Below are 23221 nucleotides of genomic sequence, written 5' to 3' on the forward strand. Positions count from 1 at the left end.
ATAGTAACGCTATTACAAATAAGTCATGCTACCAATAGCAGCCATGGCTAATGACAGCTTGTTTACAGTGCTAGTTTAATAATGCTTGTCTAGGATTGCGAGCGCTGCCATATTGTATTGTTAAAGTTACTGACTATCAGAATTATGCACTTTTCGAATCGCATGCCATCCAATCTAAAAATGTAGGCTACTGTAACGCTTCTCTACATGTGTTTGTAGATTTGCAATTAATGCCAAGGTGTTGCGACATTTTTTAAAATGCATTTTTATCCATACTGTATTTCCATTGTAGGAGTTTTTTCTATGTTCTAAGAACAGTTTTTGAAAAAGCCCATTGGATTTGTAAATGCACCTTATGTGAAGTGTACATCGATGAGTGTACAGTATCTGATTCCTCACCTTCACAGCTCTTGCCATCTTCAGCCAGAGTAAAACCAGATCGACAGCTGCACTGAACACGGCCATCCACGGAGACACACAGCTGTGTGCAGCCTCCATTCCTCTCCTCACAGGGGTCCCTCACTGCCACACAAAAACACAAAGGATGTGACCCACACATGCACATTCTATCATGGGTATCTTATCTTGTTGATTTTGTCAAGGTCAGGTGGGGGTAATCAGGGCTGATGACTTACGTTCACAGTGCCGTCCATCTGTCTTGAGCTTGTAGGTCTTTCGACACTCACATTTGTAGTGATTGTTTCCCAAGTCTAGGCATTTGTGCTCACAACCTCCATTCAACACCAAGCAAGAGTTTACAGCTTGAATGCAAAAGAGACACATGTATATATTAGTAATAGAGGGGGGGGGATACAATTTTTTATTTTTGTTGCTTTCAGAATATCCACAAAATCTAGAGACATCATTGTAAAAAAAAAAAAACATTTGTGGTGCCCTTGAGCGAAGCATTGACCCCACCTCCATCTGAAATGGTGCAACACTGTGCGCCTCTTTCTCTCTCTGAATCTCTCCTTGCATTCTTGCATGTGTGTGATCTGGTTTTCCAAAGTGCAAGCTGAATTTTCCCTTAAAGGGACAGTGTGCAGATTTTTTTTTTCATTTTTCAATGGTTATTCATTTAAAAAAATGAACTATTCATTTCAATAATATGCAAAAAAAAAAGTATGTTCTATAAGGTCAACATACAGAGGGCAGCCATCTTACGCTGCCACTTTAACTGACAACTGTTATTTTTTCACTGAAAACACTGTTACTTGTGCATGTCTGACAACATAATGCAAAAAAAAAATTCTAAGTAACACCCAAAGATATACCTTATAAGAAAAAATGTAAAGCATTTTTCTTAGCAATGAAGTGTACAAGTCTTACTTATAAGTCAGACTTATGGGTATAACTCTGTCATACATGGTGGTATTTTCGCCACAAAGTCAGAAAATAAAGTGAAAACACCGCAGAGAAATCAATGTATTCAGGTTAGGTGGCCTTAGTGAGTGGCAATGTAAGATGGCCACCGGTAGCCACTTCTTCCAACGGTAGTTAAGCGGCATTGACAGACAGCCCATTCATATGTAAGTCCGTGTACAGAAGGCTGACATGTTTCGCCGTCATCTTTTAGCTATGGATACCCGAAAGAGACTAACTTTGCCGATGTAGTAATTGGTGGTAGGCTTGCAAAATGTGGTCCCTCTGAGGCATCATAGTGCGCATTCTTCAAAACGTATGCGATTCGAACTTAGATTATTGCATTCTATCAGTTCACCACTCGATGGCAAAGATTTCTACACACTATCTCGTTAAATGATATGTGAGTATTCAAATTCAATCCAAATAAAACAACATTTTGTGTAAAAGCTCAAACTAATATGTACTAAGCCAGGTGCTGGCAGTTTGAGTGACTTTCTAATATTTCCATCCAATTACTGTGTAGCAAATATGAAATATCACCTCTGTGCCTGAGTTTTTATGAGAAGAAAAAATTTTAACACTGATGACTTTAGCATACACAAACCTCAAACTCTATCTTCCACGGCAAAGATACTACAGAAAGATGGGGAGAGAATCACAATACATTGATGTAAATTGTATTAACTGTCAACTTGTGTGTTGTTTGGCTATGTCTGGACCGCAAGTCTGTAAATAAAGCAATTCCGTTCACTCATGTACTGTATCTGCCCTGCACCATGAAAATATTGGATGTATACAGTATTACCCAAGCTTGATATTGTCTAAAAGACAATTTCAGGAAGAGTGTATCACATTTCTTGATGAAGTCATCATGTGAATTTCTCTCGTCGTCCAATATAGTATAGTACTTAGTGCATGAGTTATCCTACCACTGAAACGCTCAAAAACTCCTTCAGTCACACACCCAAAATATGTGAAGAGGTACCCCAAGTCCTTCCTTTCTGCTGCTATCAGCAGTGATAATATCATCAACACTGCTATTAATATAATCATTACAACTTTAATGTATTATGCATTCATTTATGGTCATGGACATTCATGAGCAGTTGCCTTTTCCACTGTTTATAAATATTCTGGCTTGTGTTCTTACCAATAACAACGGTGTATTTGCAGCCTACTTAGTTACTACATAAAACTTTGCCTATTCTTGCAGCCTTTGGTACACAAAACTACACATTCACATTTGTATTATAGCATTTTGATGAATGTACTTGCCACATGTAATGTACACTTAGCTTTTTTTTGTGGTCCAAAATAATGTTTGTATAACACAAACAAATTAAACAAGCCTGAACAAAATACTGTATATAACCTGTAACCTTAACTTAATATTGTGTCCTGCAAAGATTCAAGACTCCTGAAGCTAGATTGAGCAAAGCAGCCCCAGAACATAACCAAGTCTTGTCTTTCTTTCACAGACACTCGTCAAACCTGAGAGGTGAGAGGTGTTTCTTCATGAGGATGGGCCAAAATACCTGTCGATAGTTGTGTAAGTCTAATTGAGTATCATTGAGTCACAGCAATTAATTGATTGTAGTGATTGCCTCAATAGATTGTGAAACAAAACAAGTTAACTGTACCATTATGTCTGTCCATTTTAATAGGGCTGTGTTTCGCAACCTTTATTGAGCCAAGGCACGTATTTCTCATTGGGGGAAAAAATCGCAAAAAAGTGTTAAACTTCTAACTGCTTACCAATGCAGGTCCGACCATCAGTATGCATGCGGAATCCTTCCCCGCACTCACAATGATAAGAGCCTGGTGTGTTGATGCATTTCTGCTGGCATCCTCCATTGACCTCCGCACATTCATTGACATCTGAACACACACAGAAGTACAATAACGATATTAATAGTAACAGGTATAACATTGCTTTGATTATTTCGGAGCGTAGTAGTAGACCATCAACAGATCTGTGAACAAACTATATTTCAGTGGCAAGTTTTAAATTTAAATTGATCATGATTTTAGAAATGATCAACCTGTAACAATGTTTGTGTAGAAGATAGTCAAACATTATCAAGCCAAACACAAATAAATACAAATCAGATGTGACAATTTTCTTTCGGTCACGGGCGGTGGGTCGTGACCAAAAGAACAAGATCCCGGATACAAGCGACCGAAATGAGTTTCCTCCGCAGGGTGTCCGGGCTCTCCATTAGCCCTTTAATGGTCTGCTTGACCATTTGGTAGACCACATTTTGAGTCACTATATTGCATTGGAAAATGTGTTGAACTGAACTTAGCCTGATTGGGCCGTCTCTGCCACTTGGTTGACTGCTATGCACAAAATAACCACTAGAGTTCACTCTACTTTTGGACAGTTAGAGTTTTCAATCATTCTGCCACTAGCAAGTGAGAAACTTGCAAATCACTGCTGACATGGGCACTATCTTTGGCTGCACTTCAAAAAGTAAATTTTTTTTTTTAGACATGTTTTATCATCTAACACGTTAGGCAAATTATGTCAGTTGATGCAACACAAATACATGTTATAAGGGTCAAATAATGTTTTTAAAACATGCTTGACAATGGCGGAGGCACGTGCTGGCCGCGGAAAAGAGGAGGAAGGATGGCAAAATTGAGGCCATTCAAATAAAAATTGTTGTTTGCCCAAATTATTAAGACTGTCTACGTGATATCATGAATAATCCTCACACAACCACTCCTAAAATAATTACATATTCATTAACTGATCCATTACTTTGAATTGTTTTGTGTGCATGTAATGCACACTTCGGCACCAATTTAACAGTACCTGCAGAGGAAAGTTGACAAAGTGCAGTCTCCTCTAGTGAGGGCATAACTGAGAAACAAACTCTGGCTTCTAAGGTCTGTGTGGCAGTGGAAGAGGTGTCAGACGTGTCCAAGCTTGAGGATATCAAAGCCTGAATGGGATACTGCAGTGTAGTTTGGCTCCAAGATACTGAGCATGCATCTACTCTCATAAAAAAAGAGAAGTAACAGGTAGTTTTTTGTTTGAGAATGGAAAGAAATGAAGTAATAACGTAACATTTGCCAATAAATTATAGCATCTTCTTTTTGTTTGACCTATATGAAGACAATAAGCAGCAGTGTACAAAGGCTTGGCTTCAGCCATCTCTTAAAGATCCAGCAGGCATTGATAACTTCAAACTCTACCACAAAGATCCGAAAAAGTAGGCAGCCCTTCTTCAAAAACAAGCTCTCGATTGCTTCCCCATAAATTTAACCACTCATAGAGTAAAAAATAAACCAAAAGAACTTCACACAAGCTGGGGCCTCTTACGCTTGTCTTCTCCAGTGGTCGGCTGTGAGGATTTAAATTATGACAATATCTTGTCATAAAGGTTAAAGGCCGGGTGTATTTGTTCACACCTGGAACGCCGAGAAACAAATGGGCCTCACTCAACATATTTCTTTCTGCCAGACTAAGAAAGTTAAGTAGTTGACAGGTTTACAGAGCATGTGCTGACTGTGTTTTTCATTCAACATTTTATGGCCTGGAGTCTAGACGGTTCATCTGCAGCAGGTCAATCAAAGTTAAAATAAATTACTAGGAACAATATGACCCATATTTAATAAAACAAAACAGAAACCAACAATGTTATTTACTGTGGAGCATGCTAGTTGTGTAGAAAGGTTGGGCATTTGTCAAATTATCAATTCACAGATAAAGTCACAGGTGGTCCCCCTGCGCTAAAAATTAAAAAAAAAAGACATCTGTATGCACGTGTGTAGTTCCAGAACGGAGGTGATTGATTGTACATATGATAAAGTGCAGTAAGGCCCACTGACAGATTGTTGGCAGTCATGCAATAAATCTACAATGTTGGCGCATATAAGAAACAATGCACATTCTAGTACGTACATGGGGGAAAAGGTGCAGCTTTGCTATATAACATTTAGATGCATTCACATGTGAGTACAGTAAACAATTGGTAGATGATTCCAAAGGTGGCCCATACATAAAATGTACCCAGAAGAAAGATTTCCACCCAACACCTGGTTTGTTGATAACATCAGAAACCAGCTATCCATTCATTTTATATACAACTTATGCTTATTAGATCACAGTTGAACTGGAGCCTAATTTGGCTTAGTTTAGCGACAGGCGGGGTACACCCTGAATTACAGTAGTCACCAGCCAATCACAGAGCATAATATTGCACAAAATGCACAATTTTGAATCTACATTTTACCTACAATAAATGTTTTTGAAGTGTGGGAGGAAGCAAGTTCTCTCGTGTGTGAGACACACTGACGCACCATTAGAAGTTCATCAATAAAATAACAACTTGTTAATAAATCTGAATGCTCAGATGAGCAGACGCTAATATAAAATGTGTTTGTGCACACTGATTGTATCCTAAATGTTCTTCTTACCTTGACATGATTTGCCATCTAGCCCCAACTCACTGCCCTCAGGACACTTGCAGTAGTAGCTGCCGATGGTATTGCAACAGTATCCTTCACAGCCTCCTTTGTCCACGTCACATTCATTTATATCTGAAAGAAAAACAAAACGTGAAAATTGTTTGGTTCATTCCATGCAACAAAGTGTGATCATTTATTAATGTTTGGGGGGGGGGGACAACACATTGTGTATCATTTTACTAAAGATTTTAGAGTTAAATGACAATGTGAAAATATAGATTTTTTAAAACTTCTTCTTGTGTTAGGGTCGCCACCGACCCATTTTAAGTTTTAAATGCACATAAGTACTACATCAATTTGTTTACAGCATCAAAACGTTTTGACTTTGTTGGTAATGTCTATTTAAACAAAATCAAATAAAAAAATTTTTTTTAAAAATTCTAATTATAAAATGTTCTGGTGAAAATTATGACTTGTGTTGTTGGGGTCAGTTTCGACCCGGTTAGATGTTATTGTATCACACACCTGGCTGTACCCATCAACAAGTCCCCATTGTATGGATATATTGTATTAAATGGTGGTAATTTGCATGATCATCAGGTTGAAATGTTGTTTTGCAGATTACAGCTCTCCAATTTCCAGCAAGTAACAATGGTTAGTTGTTATTGTATGACACACTTGGCTGTACCCATCAACAGCACTGGATCATGAATGTAAGTGCCCATTATTCAGCATTCCAATGCAAATGGTGGTAATATTTACGATTGTCAGGGTGTGCCAATGACTGGACCATTGAAATATTGAGTTGCAGAGTACAGGTCTCCAGTTTACAGCGAGCAACAATGAGAAGAAGAGTTACTGCAAGCCAAGCTTTGGATCATATCTTTGCTGAAAATGAAGCAGAGGACACACAGCAGGAGGAAGAGGAAGATGATGTGGCGTATTAACCGGAAGACACGGACACATCTGAACAGTGTGATGATGAGGTCACCGGTGCTGAAGCTACAAATGTCATCAAAATGACGCCTGGGATCACAAGGTGTGCTGTGACAAGAGTGACATCAAGACATGTTTTGATTTGTTTGTGCCAATGTCACAAAAAAAAGTCATCATTGCTATGACAAACCTTGAAGGGGAAAAAGTCCATGGCATCATCTGGAATGACATTGATGAGGAAAGTCTGGATGCCTACATTGGTCTTCTTCTTCTGGCTGGAGTGTACAGATCCAACAATGAGACCACTGATAGTCTCTGGGATGCATCGACAGGTAAGAATATTTTCCGGGCAACAATGTCACTTCAGACCTTTCAAATGATATCCAGAGTATTCATATTTGACAACAGAGAGACCAGAGCAAAATCTGACAAGCTTGCTCCCATCAGGGATGTCTGGGAGAGATGGGTGCAGCTCCTTCCACTGATGTTAAACCCAAGGCCCGACGCGACTGTAGATGAACGTTTTCTTCCTTTCCGTGGAAAATGTCCCTTGAGACAATACATGCCAAGTAAGCCAGGCAAATATGGCATAAAAATCTGGGCAGCCTGTGATACAAAAAACAGCTATGTATGGAATCTACAGATTTACACAGGTAAATCTGCAAGCAAAAAAAAACAAGGAAAACGCGTAGTCCTTGATATGACTACTGGACTGCGGGGTCACAACATCAATTGTGACAATTTTTTTTACCACCTATGACCTTGGACAGGAACTTCTCAGGAGGAAACTCATCATGGTTGGCACAGTAAAAAAAATAAATAAACCTGAGCTGCCCCCTGAAATGTTGCAGGTGAAGGACAGGGCTCCGCTTTCATCAAAGTTTGTTTTTACAGACACCCCCACTGTTGTTTCATACTGTCCAAAAAAACGACGAAATGTGATTCACAAAGATGCAGCTGTGTCATCAGGAAGTGACAAAAAGCCCATAATCATCCTGGACTATAATAAAAACAAAGGTGGAGTGGACAACCTGGATAAGCTGACTGCCACCTACACTTGCCAGCGAATGACCAGGAGATGGCCAATGGTTGTGTTTTACAACATCCTCATTACAATGCATTTTTGTTGTGGACCCACATTCACCATGGGTGGAATTCAACCAAGAAGAGCAAGCAGAGAATGTTTCTTGAGGAGTTAGAAAGTTCCCTTGTCAAGGCCCACATTGACCCACCCGCTGCAGCCTTGGTCAGACAGCTGCAGAGCTCACCAAGCACGTCGTCCACATCCACAGTAACACGAAGAGCATCGGCAACAAAAGCCTCCTCAGCCAGCCCTGCCTCAACATCGACCACAACAGCCACAGCCACAACCCCAGTGAGACAACCTGATTCTAAAAGAAAGAGGTGTCAGGTCTGCCCTAACCATAAGGACAGAAAGACAAACACATTTTGCTTCTCTTGCAAAAAAATACCTCTGCAAAGAGCTTACTTTCCGAATGTATTAAGCTGCAATGGCTGCATGAATGTTCTGTTTTCACTAGTTCTGTCTGAAAGGCGAATGTGCCAGGAAGACAGTGTGAAAGAGTCAGAAAAATTAGGGAACAGCACCCTTGTTTGTGGGTTACATAGGGCACACCAGGAAGTAAATCATAACCGCAGGATACAAACCTATGACATTTCCTCAAAAGGAGTCTTTAAAGATGTACAATTGTCACTTTCTTTGATATAAACACACTAGTGCATGCATAGATTTAAGTGTGTTCCAGACCCAAGTGGAAAGTGCTGTTGTGAGGCTGCTTTATGAATAGGGGTGATAACAGTTTCCCATCCGGTAACATGGACAACACACAGCTGCTTAAATGCTCTTATGTTCTCTACAGACAAACTGATTCCAGATCCCTGTGTATATCATTAAGTCTTACTGGCATAACTCGTTCTCTACACTCCACTTCAGAATTTCTCAAAGGATCTCCACTCTTCCGCCACCAAAAACAACCTCAAGTATTCAGGCAGTGGATAAATCGATATGCCATTTGCCAGTTCATTTCCCAACATGTATATCAGCAGGTATGTAGTGTTTTTTTCCCCCTCAACATTGTTAAGGAACATGGAAAAGATTGAGCTTCGAGCTCAGTATAAGTGGGGAATTACATACCTTTTCTGGGGAAAAGAAAAAGTTTGAAAAGCAGTCAGGAGACATTTGTATTCTCACATTGAAAATTGTAAGAAACAAATGCATTATACAAAAAAATTGACTTTACTGAGAATATCATATAACACAAACATTCTCGGATCACTGTTTTGAATATAACAATATTCAGCTGGAAACGAACTGTTCTGGACTGACTTAAACCGAGGTCTGACACATGATCATTTCTTCAAATACTGGAGTAGCAAACTTTAAATTAAATGGCTCAATTAACTTCATTTTGCTTGTGTCATAATTTCAATTGTTGTTAGATTCGTAACATTTAATAATAATAAAAAAATAAAAATAAAAATAAACAAACACCAATGCAAAGGAAAGACTAAGCAGTGAGAGACAATAATTCCTTGAAAATCTTTATGAAAGGCTATAATGATTAAAATCATGCATCTTGATCCACTTCAAAACGTTTATTAGAAAAATAGATACCGCCAAAGTAGTGGTTAGATGATGTTTTGAAGACAGACAAAAGAGTCTTGCCATGATCAAAACCACATGTTGCTGTCACTTTACATAATATAAGAGCCCAAATGTCCTTGGGATATTGAACCATACATTTCTAAATTAGAGGAGACAATGCTTTATTCCAAAAAAAAAAACATTTGGCAGAGAAACATATGTGTGTAGGATCTATATATGTTTTCATTTGTGTAACAGAGGGCTGGGAGATATGGGCTTAAATTCATATCACGGTATAAACTGAAACCCCTCACAATGATAGTATATCCCAATATAAACATCAGTTTCTATAATGGGTTATACCTTATAACTAGATTTTGTAGCTGTTGTACTTTGTACTAGTTTCTCTGTACAATTTATATACCTGCTAATTTGCTGTTCGTGCCTATTTATTCTACTCTGAAATGTGGTTCCAGAAGAAATTCTTTCTTGTAAAGACCCTGCAAAGTGAATTCAGAGTTTTGTTTCTAGAAACATTTTATATAACGCGATTGCGAGTTAAAGTACTTAGTTCTTGTATAACAATGTCCATTTGTACCACTAGAGCGTGCAATTAGCCGTAAATTACGCCTGCAATCAAAAAAAATAATCTTTCCTGGACAGAACACCTCGATATAATTTAAACTCCAAAGTGCTATGTGTTTTGAGCTGTTTGAGCTACCATAATAAGATGAAACGGAAAACATACTAACTAGCAAGAACTATGTGCTCGAATATGTCTGTCATGTTGTGTGATCCACAGGCTGATTAATGCGCATCCCTGTGTGCACTAAAGAGTTAACTTTCCCTAAAGTGTCTCTGTTATGTGGACCCACAGACCAGGGCACAACACAGACCACTGTGATGATGCATTGGATGACATAGCCGTGGGTCTCCGGCATTCTGAAGCATATTAGCAGGTGAGCTAGCTAGCAAGCAGCTAGCATTGAGTCATTGTGGCATGGAAAACCCCTGCAATGACTCAGTGGGATGTATTCTAGGCACTTGAAGCTTTAAGTGGCTATATTTTCACTGCTCAAATATATAGGGATGTATATGCATGTACTTGTTAGTTGACATATGAATGAATGTATTTGAGTGATGGTGACCGTTGAGTGGGGCATAATGTAAGCGGACATGCCCGCAGCGATCCAATAGAAGAACAGAAATACAATCAAAGCAAAGCTTATTTGCATAACGAGAATTCCAGCTGTCTCATCTGCCAGAGTTTTGGACAAACTAAAATAGCTTGGGAAAAGGGCATCCTGGGTATTTCCAACTCAAATTATCTAGCGAACCTGATTAAAAAAAAATATATATATATATATATATATATATATATATATATATATATATATATATATACATGAAATGGAATTGATGTTGCGTGGGACATTTAACAAAATGAACTAAGAGGCGTCCTGGGTGGGGGGGTTCAGCTACAATATTCCATTCAAGGTTTAACTTAACTTAATTTTATCAATATCATCACATAAGAAAACACATAGTGAAAGCCATAGTGAAATGAAATAGTAATTATTCCAAGAATAGTATAGACTTAGATATTAAAATCTGAAGTAGTCATATTGAGAAAAAAAGTATGGTGTACATAATTTATTATGATTGTAATTTTACATAATATTACCAACAAAACAGAGTTCAGTTTTCAACAAGATATCAGGTTAAACTCTATAGTCGGTTGTTCGTGTTTTTACTGTTCCACATCAGAAGAGAACATGAGAACAGGTTTGCATGATACTGTACATACAACCTGCATATAAACTGCAGGTGTGTTTGATTTAGTAGCATTGTAAATCAAAGCTGTTTAAACATGAACTCTGCAAATGGGGTGAGAGGTGTGTCGATGGAAGACAGCCTAACTATTTGTTACTGTACAAATACTCATTATACAAGTCACACATCTAAGAAAAAGATCTGCTTGGCATAACTTTCTATTGTGATTGTTTGCAATATACTGTAACAGCAACCAACCAAACCGCAACCAATTTGATGTCAGTATTGAACATGAATAATACAAATTGAAGAGTAATTGTTAGCATCAATAGAGTCCAACCTTGAGCTATTTCAACTCTTTCAGGACTGCTCTCCTCAGCTGAATCCTGGATCCATCCAACCATCCATTTTCTATCGCAGGTGTCCTCAATAGTGTTTTGGACATGCTGGAGTGCTAACAAACATTCAGCAAAACCTGGACTGGCTGCCTGACAACCGCAGATTCTAGATACATTTGACTTGTGACGAAAAAAGGTCAATAGGCCTATGGTTTAAAGTTGCTACATTTAATCATATGGTAAACTTCTTGGCAACTGTCGAAGTTCCATTGAGCAAGGGACTGTACCCACCCACCAGCTTAAGAGGTGCCACAGCCTTTGCATGACCCTTTAAGTCTGACATCTCCTATCTCCTTTGACATACTCTGTGAGTGACCTACTTTTCTGTGTTCTGTCTTAATTCATCCATTATCTGAATCACTTATCCACACAGTCTATATCTAAAATGGAGGTAAAGGGCAATCCAGATGAGTCCCTGGGAGGCTTTTCGTGGCTATGCTCTGTGAAAACCCACAAAGCAGTTGAAATATGATCAAATGTTTCACCCACTGGCCCCTCATGAATGTTATAAAACTTTCATGCCTATAACATCAAGAGACAATCGCCACTGAATGTTCTTTGTTTGAATACATTGTCATCAGGTGAATTAAATGCAGGTGTTTTAGTCAATAAAAAAACAGTAAGGTTTGACTCTAACAAAAATTAAAAATATCTATTCTATTTTCTAGACTCTTATATAATATTGCATAACATTGGCCATATAAAATCAAGCGTTAACCATAAGCTGAGTAATGCTAGCTAAACGTCAAATCTTTTTACAAAGTTTCTACAATAACTCTGCAATATTTATTTGCAACAGTGTATGCATTGGATAAATTGCTCTGTGTATAATGATTTGGCAGAAGAGACCATAAATCATACTGAGAGAAAGAGAAGCGGTTCATCGCTAAAGAAAAGCAAAAAGTGTGCTGAAACTTTAGAATGTGTGAAAGACAAACTCATAGAAACCCTAATCTAATTTGTCACTCCAATGTGCGAAAAGCAAATCGTTTGGGTCAAAACACTCATAGCGGACAGCTGCCTCTACAACACGTGCTTGTGACATGTTGTCGTAAAGAAGGTGCTCCGGGGATCTAACAACCAAACATCCACAGGTCACTTTCATTATTCCTAACAGTACCATGTCTTACCGGACAGCAGGTATACTGTGTTAGTTTCTTGAATGAGAAAAGGTGCATACAATACACTCTGGATTTGGTGTTTAAAGTCCCAGCAAGCTCAGCACTGTTGTTTTTTATTGCAACAAGACTCAGCAGAATTAGAACCTTCAAAGTAAACCACCCTTTCTCGAGAAATGCAACCACCTTTAACAGCCAAGAAACCCCCCACAGGGCAACCTCCTAATCAAAGCCCCAAGTAGAGTCAAAGGAGAAGACCTGAACTTGGGGCTTTAGCGAAACATTGTGCTGTTAAGTAAGTCACAGACTGTCAAAGCTACTGTATGCTGTAAAAATGATGGTAACACTTTATTGGTGAAGTGGTGGAAAGGGTATAGTACAGTAAACAATACAGTAGGGCAACAATAGGAGTCAAAACTTACCATACTGGCATCTTGTCCCTTTAAAGCCTTTTGGACAATGACATATATGATCCCCACTCTCTGCGCATCGACCTCCATTAAAACACATATTGGCACTGCATATCCCTAAAGGTGTGACATAATAGCGTGACATTATCATTATCATGAGGTTTTTTTTCAGTACAGAAAGTATAGATATTGTGTGAAATTATACACTGTATGATTTGTTTGCATCATCATGAATTTGTGTACTGATGTTAAAATGCTAATACCCACTATGTAGACAGCCTCCTTCGCCATCCCTTTGAGTCCAACCAGGGCAGCACTTAAAAACTGTGTGAATATCTGTCCTGTAGACTTGTCTGTATGTCGTATAGTATGTCGTCCTGTGGAGAGTAAAATTGCTTACCGGGTTGTAATAGCTACATTTCACCATGAAGATGATGAAACATTCCATGGAGGAGAAAGGCGTAACTCTCACCTCCTCTCATAACCCATACACCATCTATGGCCTGTGCAGCCCTGCCTCCACACCTTCACCATGCGTGTAAAAGCCTGAACACAAGGCTGAGGGACCCCCGAAAGAGACATCTCCTGGTCGGCACAAACATTGGGCCTGCAATGGAGACAAAGAAGAATAGATCTGTTCGGGATCTGTGGAGTCGTGGGGTGGCGGCTTGGTAGTACGGGTGGCTGGGGGGTCTGGGGATTTGGAGGCCGGGGGGCGGCGGTGTCTGGGTTGTGGTGGATGGCGTGTGTGTGTGTGTGGCGTGTGTGTGTGTGTGTGTGTTGGGGGGTCGGGGTAAGTGGTGTTGAAAAGCGTTCTGCTGCGTTCGCCTTGAGGCGTGTTGGGGGGGGCTCCGGGCTCCTGGGTTTGCTCTCCGGCCGGTGGACCCCGCGGGGCCCGGGGATTGTGCTTGCCCTGTCCTGGCCGGGGTCGACGGCTCCCTTCTTTGGTGGAGGTTTTCATGCATGCCAGATCCACCACACTAGCATTTACCAAAATTCAAACACAATCTGCTTCTTCCTCTAGTCGCTGAATCGGTGGACGCTGATGTCTGTGGATCTCACTCTGCTTCATCTATCCTTCCTTCCTTTCTTCAGTCTTTCCTTTGATCTCTTGAGGTCTCCCTAATTTGTTGGAATTTAGAAGCTTCTGGGGCTGGTGAAAGATTCTGGTTGGTAACCCGGTGGGTAGTAGGTGATGTCTGGTCGGTGCTGGATTTCACTTTTCTTTCTTTTCTTTGATCCTTCCTTGGGTCTCCTGACAACTTCACGACTCTAGCGGAATTCTGAAGTCTTTGGTTTCAGTGAAGGGTATGGGATTTTTAATAGGATTCAGGTGAATTAATGAGCACAAACTCACACGCACGTATGCACACTCACTCACACACACACAGAAAGAGAGAGAGCAATGATGATGACATGTTGAATCGGTAAGATTACCGAATGAACAATACTAAGCTCTCTAAAAAATAAACAGAATATGCACATGTGCACAGACCTTAAAGCACAAATGTTTGCATTATTAGAGGTTGTCAAGTATCCTTAAATAAGCAGGGTCCACCTCAACCAACCATCTGGCTCCAATTCAAAACAGCCTGAAGTTAATTAGAGGAAGTATTCAGCTTTTCTTGTCATTAAAATGTTTCATTTAACCTTGCCCAACACAGTATTTATTTTAATAGACGTCTGCTGGCTAGACATAAAAACATGTTGGAAGGCATACACATAATTCAGACTGTTCATTTTATATAGATTACTTGCAAGTGCGAACTCTAGTGGTCATCGGGCCAATCATGAGAATAGGATTTTTAGATCAATCACCGTATGATTAAAACTCCTGTACAAGCGTACATAAATGTGTATGTATCTATAAATAAATAAACAAATAAATACTCGTGTGTGTGTGTGTGCCAATTTTCTCTCAGTCTCACTCACGTGTGAACGTGTAACTTATTTAGGCTAGTTTTCATTTAAAGTTAAGATAATAGATGTTGACGTATAACATAATACAGCTTACATCCTATTTTGAAACAATCTACTTACATTCCGAGTTGCAATTCCAAAGATGTCCCGACGTGCAAGGTGCTGAAAGATATCAGACACAAAGTAAAAATGTCTGGGAACATATTTTCTGTCCGTTAGGGAGCCAATATCATTAGGTTGCCGTTAAGCCTCTGGGTCAAAAGAAGAACATGTTGACATTACATTAAGATAATCCGTCTTGAGACATGGCTCAGAAAGTTGGTGCAAGTCTTTAGTGCTCTGTAATGTGGTCCCGACGTGAGCTCGCGTCCGCTGTGAGAGGATGAAGGTCGTCATCTCCTGTCAACAGGTTTGCACGTAAACGCACCACCCACATTCACAGAGTGGCTTGCCTGCTTGACAACCTCCAGTAGCACTGACCTCGAAATCGGGAGTTCAACAACACCATGTGAGCTATAGCCTACATTGTGTCTTGATGCTATAGATAGATAGATAGATATATAGCTAGATAGATATAGATAGATAGATAGATAGATAGATAGATAGATAGATAGATAGATAGATAGATAGATAGATAGATAGATAGATAGATAGATAGATAGATAGATAGATAGATAGATAGATAGATAGATAGATAGATAGATAGATAGATAATCATGGAAAACTTAATTTATGTACTAGTTAAAATTCAAAAAGGGAAACTCCCGATTCACTATGTAATAATTTCATTGCATTTCTATGATTGACACAATATATTCATATGTTTTGAAGAATAATTTATGACTATAACTCACGGTTGAAATTAGCTAAAGCCTCAAATTCACCATCTCAAGTAAGAAGAACATTTCAAAAGAAATAAACAAGAATATTTTTAACATTGATATTACTCAAATTACTGGTACAAAACTATTTTCCCAAGATTTTTGATGCACCTATATGAGTTATACTCTTTAAATTGAGCTCCTGAAATAATTACATTTTTTTCCTGATATTCTGATTTATTGTGACAAACCTTTAAGTGTGGGGGGGACTTCAAAGAGCAAACCAAAAGCTACATTTGTCCATTACACATATTTTGTTTAATGGTATTAAGAGATTTGTTGCAACAAATATTACATTACAAGCTATTTTCCACAATATGTTGATGCTCACAATTCAGTCACTTACTGTTTTTATGATTTACCTTTCTAATAGTAATACATGATGTAATACAATATTGATGGATATTATTCCAAGTGTTCTCGTAATATTGTCCAAGTGTACCTAATGTGACAAATGAGTTTACACGTACAACTTTGCTCGTAAAAACGTTATAGCTTTTAATTTGAGCGGTCGTCTCAGTGACGTCACTTCCCGTGACGATTCGGACCTTCCTGTCCTACAGAGCACGCAGCAGATTGAGAGAAGTTCCTCCTTGGTTGTAACTTAACACAGTAAGCAACATACTGTCTGACAACTCCCGCCTTTTGGAATTTTACTTCCACCTGTTTGGGGCAAATGTAAAGGTCTTCACGCGACTCAGGATTTAACCTATTGATTAGAAAACATTTCGAGGAAATAGCTACCTTCAGCAAAAGCGCAAAGGGAAAAAAAACAGGTTTGAACTCTTCGCTTCAATGGTGCTAATGCTAGCTGGTTAGCGTCATAAACGCACTGTAATATTGGCCAAAGTTTTTTTAATATCAGATATAGAAACCTTAATTAAACGAGGGCACAGCACAACAGTCCAATCGTATTTTACGTAAATAATTGCGAATGGTAGTTTCAACAAGTTTGAGGGTGACCGCTATGTAGCAGCCAATGCTATTGAGAAGAAACATGGCTTGTTTGAATTGCATTTTAACAGCCCTGTAAAAGAATACATGTCATTATTGTGATTAACTCGATCTTCTAATCGACCATTTTCGTTGGCCACTTAATAACTAATAGTTGCATCGAGTTTGTCCTCTGTGTCCGTGTACTGTTTTGAAATTATCAGCTGATCAGCTTCAGTTTCACTCTTAGGGGAATGTTTTCATCATGTGATTTGTTTTTACATTGTACATTTTAAATGGCTCCCAATGGCATTAGTAGTCGGGATGTAAATATCAGTGTGTCGTAGTGAGTCAGTCACTATGTAGTCACTATTGACTGTATTTGATAACTAATGATGGAGTCAGAAAAGTTTCCTTTATTTCTGCACAGCCAAATGAGCGGCACAACATTCCCCTCTCCCATTGCGGAGATGGCAGAAATAAATCGCATCCACTATGACCTGGAGTACACAGAGGGGATCAGCCAAAGGATGCGCATCCCTGAGATGCTTAAAGTGGCACCACAAGCCCAGCAGGACTCCAACGTTGGTTCACAGCAGCTTCCTCACAGTGTCATAATGCAGGTCCCGGAAAGAATTGTTGTCTCAGGTCTGTATACCGGTACTTGTCAGTGTCCTTGCTAAAACATCCAAGACTTCCTCTTAATTGGTGGCTTTGTATCTGTGGTACAACTGTTGACACCTACCAGATACAGCATGTTAGAAAATATATTTACTTTAAGAGACTGTGATGAAGTGTTGCCTTTGGAATTTATTTGATTATTTTAGTGACTGGTTGGTCATACAATGATATTGGCTTTCTGTCTCTCAGCAGTAAATGTTAGATTGCTGTAGTCCTCCATGAAAGCAGACTGATTCTTTATGTAGAATCAAAATAAAACATTAATTTACTAGCATCTGTTTTTATGTTTGAAAACAATGGTTCTTTTTTGTGCCTATTTACTGACATGTTATGGACCACACTAGTAACTGAATCGTAGGTCATTTATATTTGTGCATTTTCTGCACTGTCAATGAAATTATGTCGTGTTTAAGGAATGGAAATTAACTCTTAACCCAATTCATCGGTTAATCAATTGTTGCATATATTGCAATTTCTGGCACAGTTCTATGCATTATTCTTTTTTTATTTTTTATAAATGCGCTTATATAATTATATGTGTGGAGTAAAAGCTCTTTCGGTAAATAGTGTGGCTCTTGTCGACTACATGATTTCTAACTCTGCTCTCAACTGCTAAAATTCCAAGCTGCTGGCCAAGATGAGCTTGGAGGGTCCGGAATTTCAGGGTTATTTGTAGTATGTACTAGCTATTCCTCAATTCCTCCGTGCCACATAATTGAACTACTATTTGTGGTAGTAACTTATCTTCAATCTCGACTGACTTTTTTTAAATTGATTTATAATAATAGTTACTAAGCTAGGTACTGTGAGCTCATGCAGCTATATCTGTAATGAAGGCACAAACTCTGGGAGGTATAAGGCCTAAATGACATACAGTAGTTTCTTTTTACCTCAGGTAATGACGACAACCAGTTTTCAAGGCCAAGAGACCTTGATTTAATCCAGTCAACACCGATAGAAGCCTTGTCCCTGAAGACCCCACCGAGAGTGCTCACACTAAGTGAGCGACCTCTCGACTTCCTGGAGGAGCATCGAGCAACTCCTGATAGTGAGGCCGTGGTAAGCGACGGAGCAATCAATCCTGTTCCATTACAGTATGGGAAAATCAATTAAGAAAAATAAATCTCTGATTTACAGTAAATCTTAGTTAGTCATTGAAAATTGCATTGTTTCTTTTAGCTGCGGCCCCAAGGGCGATCGAGACGAGAACGCTCAGCTAGTGAGAACGCAGCCGTCCGTCATAGCAGTCAACTAATGCATAACGATTCATCGTAAGTATTTGTTCAGACATTGGTACTATGTCCTTGCATGCTGCATCTTATTCCTGCCTCTTTCTATTTTCATCTTTCCCCCTTTTTTGTGATAGAGACGTTGTCTATATTGCTAGATTTGTAAGCATTTTTTTTTGTGGATAGGGGCATTTTTTCATTAATCAATTAAAACTGGTCTCATATCAACTATTTAATTTGAATTAATGGTTAAATAAGAAAAAAAATGTTAAAATCTTAGCCAAGTGTAGAACCTTTGAAATGGGGAAGGAAAGTTCCCCATTACTGTACTTTAATATGGCTTTCCTACTTGCTGTAGTCCCCTTTTCCTAACACACATTGATTTATTTTCTTATCTCCTGCTTTGCATTTTCTGCATAGTTGCTACAGTAGAATTCATGGGCATTCAAGATAAAAAGTTGCCATTTTTTAATCATGGTCACAGCATTACTAAAAAAAAATAATAATGCATGTGAGAGATTGTAATTCAAATTAAAATGATTTGCCTTCTTGAGGCCTCCGATTTGCATGCCATCCTCCTGGCTGTTTTTGTTTGATGCTTTGGATGTGACATTAGCTTCTCAAGCTATTTAGCAGTGTTGCTTTTCTTAACACCGCCGCAGAACTGACAAATTTGAGGATAGTTCCTTTTCCTCATTTCTCTCCCCTGTCCTTCCCTGCTCCCTTCTCTCTCCCTGTTTCCTTATTATTTTCTCTAAATTGGCTGCTCTAAATGGTTGCCTCCAAGCAGTGCAACAGCATCCCCCCCAGCCACTCATCACCCCCCCTCCCCTTCCACTGTGGCTGAAGAAGAACACAACCTGTACAGCGCTAGTGGCGTTTTATCTTTCCTCCAGTGCACTACACGTCGGGCCTACCAGAAGGTCCTTGAGGTCTTGGATGAAAACCCTCGCAGGTGACCTCCCAATTGCCACAATCTTTCATTCGGCCAGTAAGGAGACTTGATGCCGGTCTTTTCTAGCAGTCAAGCCCACCAGTATCACAGTTCTGATCAGTCAGATAGGATAGTTATTTTTTATATATGTAAAGCTAAAAGTCATTTTCGTAATGGACCAATGCATTAAGGTGGAAAGGTCAGACAGCATAACAGTTTCCACTTTCTAAATGTTGCAAGCTTCTGGGAAGCCAACTCACTGAAAAATAACATCTGCCGTTTTTGAGTTTTAACACGTTTCCCATGTTGTCACAATGTCACTACGGTAAGCGTTTGCCACCTTACACCAAATGGGGAAGCGATGTGTGCATAAGAGTCAATTTTCAAATAACAAAATGCTAAATTACTGAAATAAACTGTTATAGACCCTTCGGTTTAGTAACCTGTACCAACCATCTGAAATATTCTCATAATCCTCCAGACAACAGTTAAAAATGTAACGTTCACTAACAAAATTACTGTTAGGGAGCGGATATTTTGCTGTGACCGGCAGCTCTTGTGCTCATGCTATTTTGCCGTGGACAGTTCTGATTGGTCAATCGCTGGACCAAGTCATGCACTGGGTATGGTTCCAGCTTCACTTCACACCCTTCTGTGTCTTCACAAAGTTTTCATTTTGTTTTGCCACCGAAGATGGGCTATCAGCATCACTAGTCTAAACCTAAACATAACTCCCAGTGCATATATGATGCTGTCAAGAAAATGTAAAAAAGATCTATATATATATACAGACGCTCCCCAACTTACGAACGAGTTACGTTCCGAGCGATCGTTCGTAAGGTGAATTTGTTCGTAAGTTGCTTCAGTGCTATATTTTGTATTATAATTTATGTTTAAAGAGAATGCGTACAGTACTGTACTACGTATGTTAGAGAGAGAGAGCGAGAGACACACACAGTATGTACATGTACGTAATAAGATAAATAAAATGAAGTTTAACTTACTTTTGGAAGATGTACTCGATGCTTAAGGATTTGATGGAGGAGGAGGAAGAGGAGGATTTTATATCATGAAAGGTTCTTCGTCGTCGCTGGAATGGGCTTCAAAAGTTACTTCCTCCTCCGTAACTTCAATGTAGGAAGAGGTTGAGGGTCGAGGAGAAGAAGATGAGGATTGATGAGTATCTTCCTTGGAGGATTTACTAGAAACTGGCCGAAAGAAGCGATCTAACGACGATTGCACAGTTTTCTTCTTTTTTCATCATAAATGATGCGGTAGCACTGTATGGTATCATTCAATTGATTTGCAACCTTTGTGCAACGTTCAATATTTGGGTCTTGCTGCTCGAAGAGTGCGATGGCTTTATCTATGAGCGACAGGCGTTTCTTCTTCTTCCTCCTCCTCGACACGTTGTTGAGCCTCCAATGCTGGGTGAGCTCTCACAGCGCCAAGCGTCGGTATTAGCGGCGGAAAGAAGCACTACAGTACTCGGAAAAAGGTGCGCAATACAAAATCTAACTTACAGCATCTCTTTCCGAACATTTTTTGACATGCGCGCAGACATGTTCGTATGTACCGTTGTTCGTAACTCGAATGTTCGTAAGTAGGGGAGCGTCTGTATATAGGATTCGAACCCGTAACCTTGCACTTTTGGGGTGACTGCTGTAACCGTTCTGCCACAACTTAGTATACCAGCAGTGTTTCCCACATATTTGAAATCCACTTGGGTGGGTGGACTCCGGCGGTGGGGATGGGAGGCAGATTTGAACGTGAGCTGGGTCTCCTCTAGCCTCACGATCCCCAAGTGAGTGACAGCGAACTAACGTTACATGCAGTATATCCTGTCGCAACACTTTTTTTTCCTTTTTAAATATATTTTTAATAAAATTTCTTGAAAACTTCTTGGATGATGGCACTGGTGGCCAAGTATTAACATGGTGTGGGAAACACTGGGTACATACATTCACTGGCGCAGAATTTGTACTTGTAGCTCTCGCAAGCTTAACGGCAAAATGGAGTTGGTGGCAAGTTGCCAGTCAGGGCAAAATATGCACCTCGTTACTATTATGCACACTATATTAATACCAAAAGCCTACGTGTACCTAACAATTGCAGTACAAAACTGCTATCCTTTTGTGAACTTCATGATTTGTTGAAGTATCTTAATTTATTAGTTATACATGAACTGTACCCCAGGGTTTCCATCAAGTGTACCATTTTTATTTACTGTCTTTGTGCCTTTTGTTCATATGCACACAATGAAAACTGACTTTTTAAAACTGTTATTGAAAATAAGATTTGACAATTACTGGTAACAAATGGCTTCGGTCAACTTTTATAGGCTTATTTTATTTCAAAGCCTACTTAGCAAAAGTAAACTCTTACCAAACAAGGAAAGTGGTTTGACTGAACTTCAGACTACATGAGGTGAAATTGATTCAGCTAAAATGAAAGCCGTACCGCATTTGCAAATTGTCAAAACAATTGTATAGGTAAGGGATGGGTGTCCTCATTTTTGCATGCTTGTGGAACAGTGCTTTGTGCAAGTGCTAGCTCTTATTTTCCCCTTTTTCCCAAACCTGTATTTCCTCACCCCTGTAGAAAACCATCACTGCGAGGGGGGTCAGCTTCAAGCTCCAACCCCCTGCATGAGTCCAGGTAACATCAAGTAGCACTCACTTTTCATTTTTTTTCCTCACCTTTTACCCATCCTCACCTATTACCCTGTTCCTCTCATTCAATGCACCATTTGTCTTGAAAGGAATAAATGAAATTGCATAGACTATTTTGCATGATGTATATAACGACATTTTTAACATAGGCTGTTATGCAACTGTTGTTTCAGGTTTGCATTATCAACATATGAAGCCTCTCTGGATGGGGGCTCTGACGACATGACCGTTGTAGATGCAGCAACACTCCGACGACAGGTTGGTTCTTCGTAACATCATCAGTAGTATTTAGTGAGCGGATCTGGCAAAACTAACTGAAAAAAAATTGTACTTTAAATTTGTAGCTTATCAAGTTAAATCGACGGCTCCAGCTTCTGGAAGAGGAGAATAAGGAGCGAGCAAAACGGGAAATGATCCTGTACTCTGTCACTGTAGCTTTCTGGCTTGTCAACACGTGGGTGTGGTTAAGACGTTAACGTACATTTATGCTGCGCTTACCCCTACAAAACAAGTCAAGATAATATTCCTATGCTGTGTGTGACATGTTACACTTGCTGCCATCTGAGCAAGACAGTAGCCTATTGTATTGCACGATGCACTCATGTTTTTGGTTTATTTATTACACGGACATGTACAGTTTTTTTTTGTTTGTTTTTTACTTTTACGTTCTTGTTAGCTTTTTGCTTTGCCACATCTTGATTTTAAATACAAATGTTGAGCAATGCTAAGCATGACTTGTAAATATGTATCACTTTAGAAAGGAGTAATGCTATATTTTGTTTCTAAATATAAATGTTAAGCAATGCTAGGCATGACTTGTTGTAAATATGTATTGCTTTAGAAAGGAGTCATTAATAAAGTGCAACTCTTGTTTACCAAAGAAAATGGAGCTGTGAAACAGATGTGTGTAATTACGTTACATATTTATTATCAACAGTGGATGTAAGAAA

General features: G+C 39.2%; 2 protein-coding genes across 5 annotated transcripts in view; one reads left to right on the forward strand and one right to left on the reverse strand.

Moving 5' to 3' along the window:
• Positions 1-15144, reverse strand: part of egfem1 (EGF-like and EMI domain containing 1) — a 50322-nt gene extending 35178 nt beyond the window's left edge. Inside the window, exons 1-8 of the mRNA XM_077566911.1 lie at positions 15062-15144; positions 13494-13628; positions 13289-13398; positions 13034-13138; positions 5791-5913; positions 3121-3243; positions 636-761; positions 400-522 (exon numbers count right to left, since the gene is read on the reverse strand). Of these exons, the coding sequence (XP_077423037.1) occupies positions 400-522; positions 636-761; positions 3121-3243; positions 5791-5913; positions 13034-13138; positions 13289-13398; positions 13494-13628; positions 15062-15144 (928 nt within the window). The remainder of the gene's footprint in view (positions 1-399; positions 523-635; positions 762-3120; positions 3244-5790; positions 5914-13033; positions 13139-13288; positions 13399-13493; positions 13629-15061) is intronic.
• Positions 15145-16345: 1201 nt separating this feature from the next.
• Positions 16346-23156, forward strand: mffa (mitochondrial fission factor a). 4 transcript variants are annotated; one of them, XM_077566075.1, is made up of 8 exons: positions 16346-16434; positions 17186-17398; positions 18327-18495; positions 18616-18707; positions 19456-19620; positions 22201-22257; positions 22445-22529; positions 22616-23156. In XM_077566075.1, exons 2-8 carry the CDS (start codon positions 17190-17192, stop codon positions 22745-22747), a joined length of 909 nt encoding a protein of 302 aa, XP_077422201.1. In that variant the 5' UTR covers positions 16346-16434; positions 17186-17189; the 3' UTR covers positions 22748-23156. The 4 variants fall into 4 exon arrangements, with proteins under 4 accessions (XP_077422201.1, XP_077422200.1, XP_077422202.1 ...); XM_077566074.1 differs by having other exon boundaries at positions 16399-16598; XM_077566076.1 differs by lacking the exon at positions 19456-19620 and having other exon boundaries at positions 16399-16598.
• The last annotated feature ends 65 nt before the right edge of the window (positions 23157-23221 follow it).

The sequence above is a fragment of the Vanacampus margaritifer genome, chromosome 5 (assembly GCF_051991255.1).
Source record: "Vanacampus margaritifer isolate UIUO_Vmar chromosome 5, RoL_Vmar_1.0, whole genome shotgun sequence".
Taxonomy (NCBI): Eukaryota; Metazoa; Chordata; class Actinopteri; order Syngnathiformes; family Syngnathidae; genus Vanacampus; species Vanacampus margaritifer.

Bases quoted from the DNA above. Each gene is read 5' to 3' on its own strand.
- mffa (XM_077566075.1), top strand. From the start codon at position 17,190: ATGAGCGGCACAACATTCCCCTCTCCCATTGCGGAGATGGCAGAAATA. The intron at 19,621-22,200 runs GTGACCTCCCAA...TCACCCCTGTAG, and splicing joins TTGGATGAAAACCCTCGCAG to AAAACCATCACTGCGAGGGG. The intron at 22,258-22,444 runs GTAACATCAAGT...CTGTTGTTTCAG, and splicing joins AACCCCCTGCATGAGTCCAG to GTTTGCATTATCAACATATG.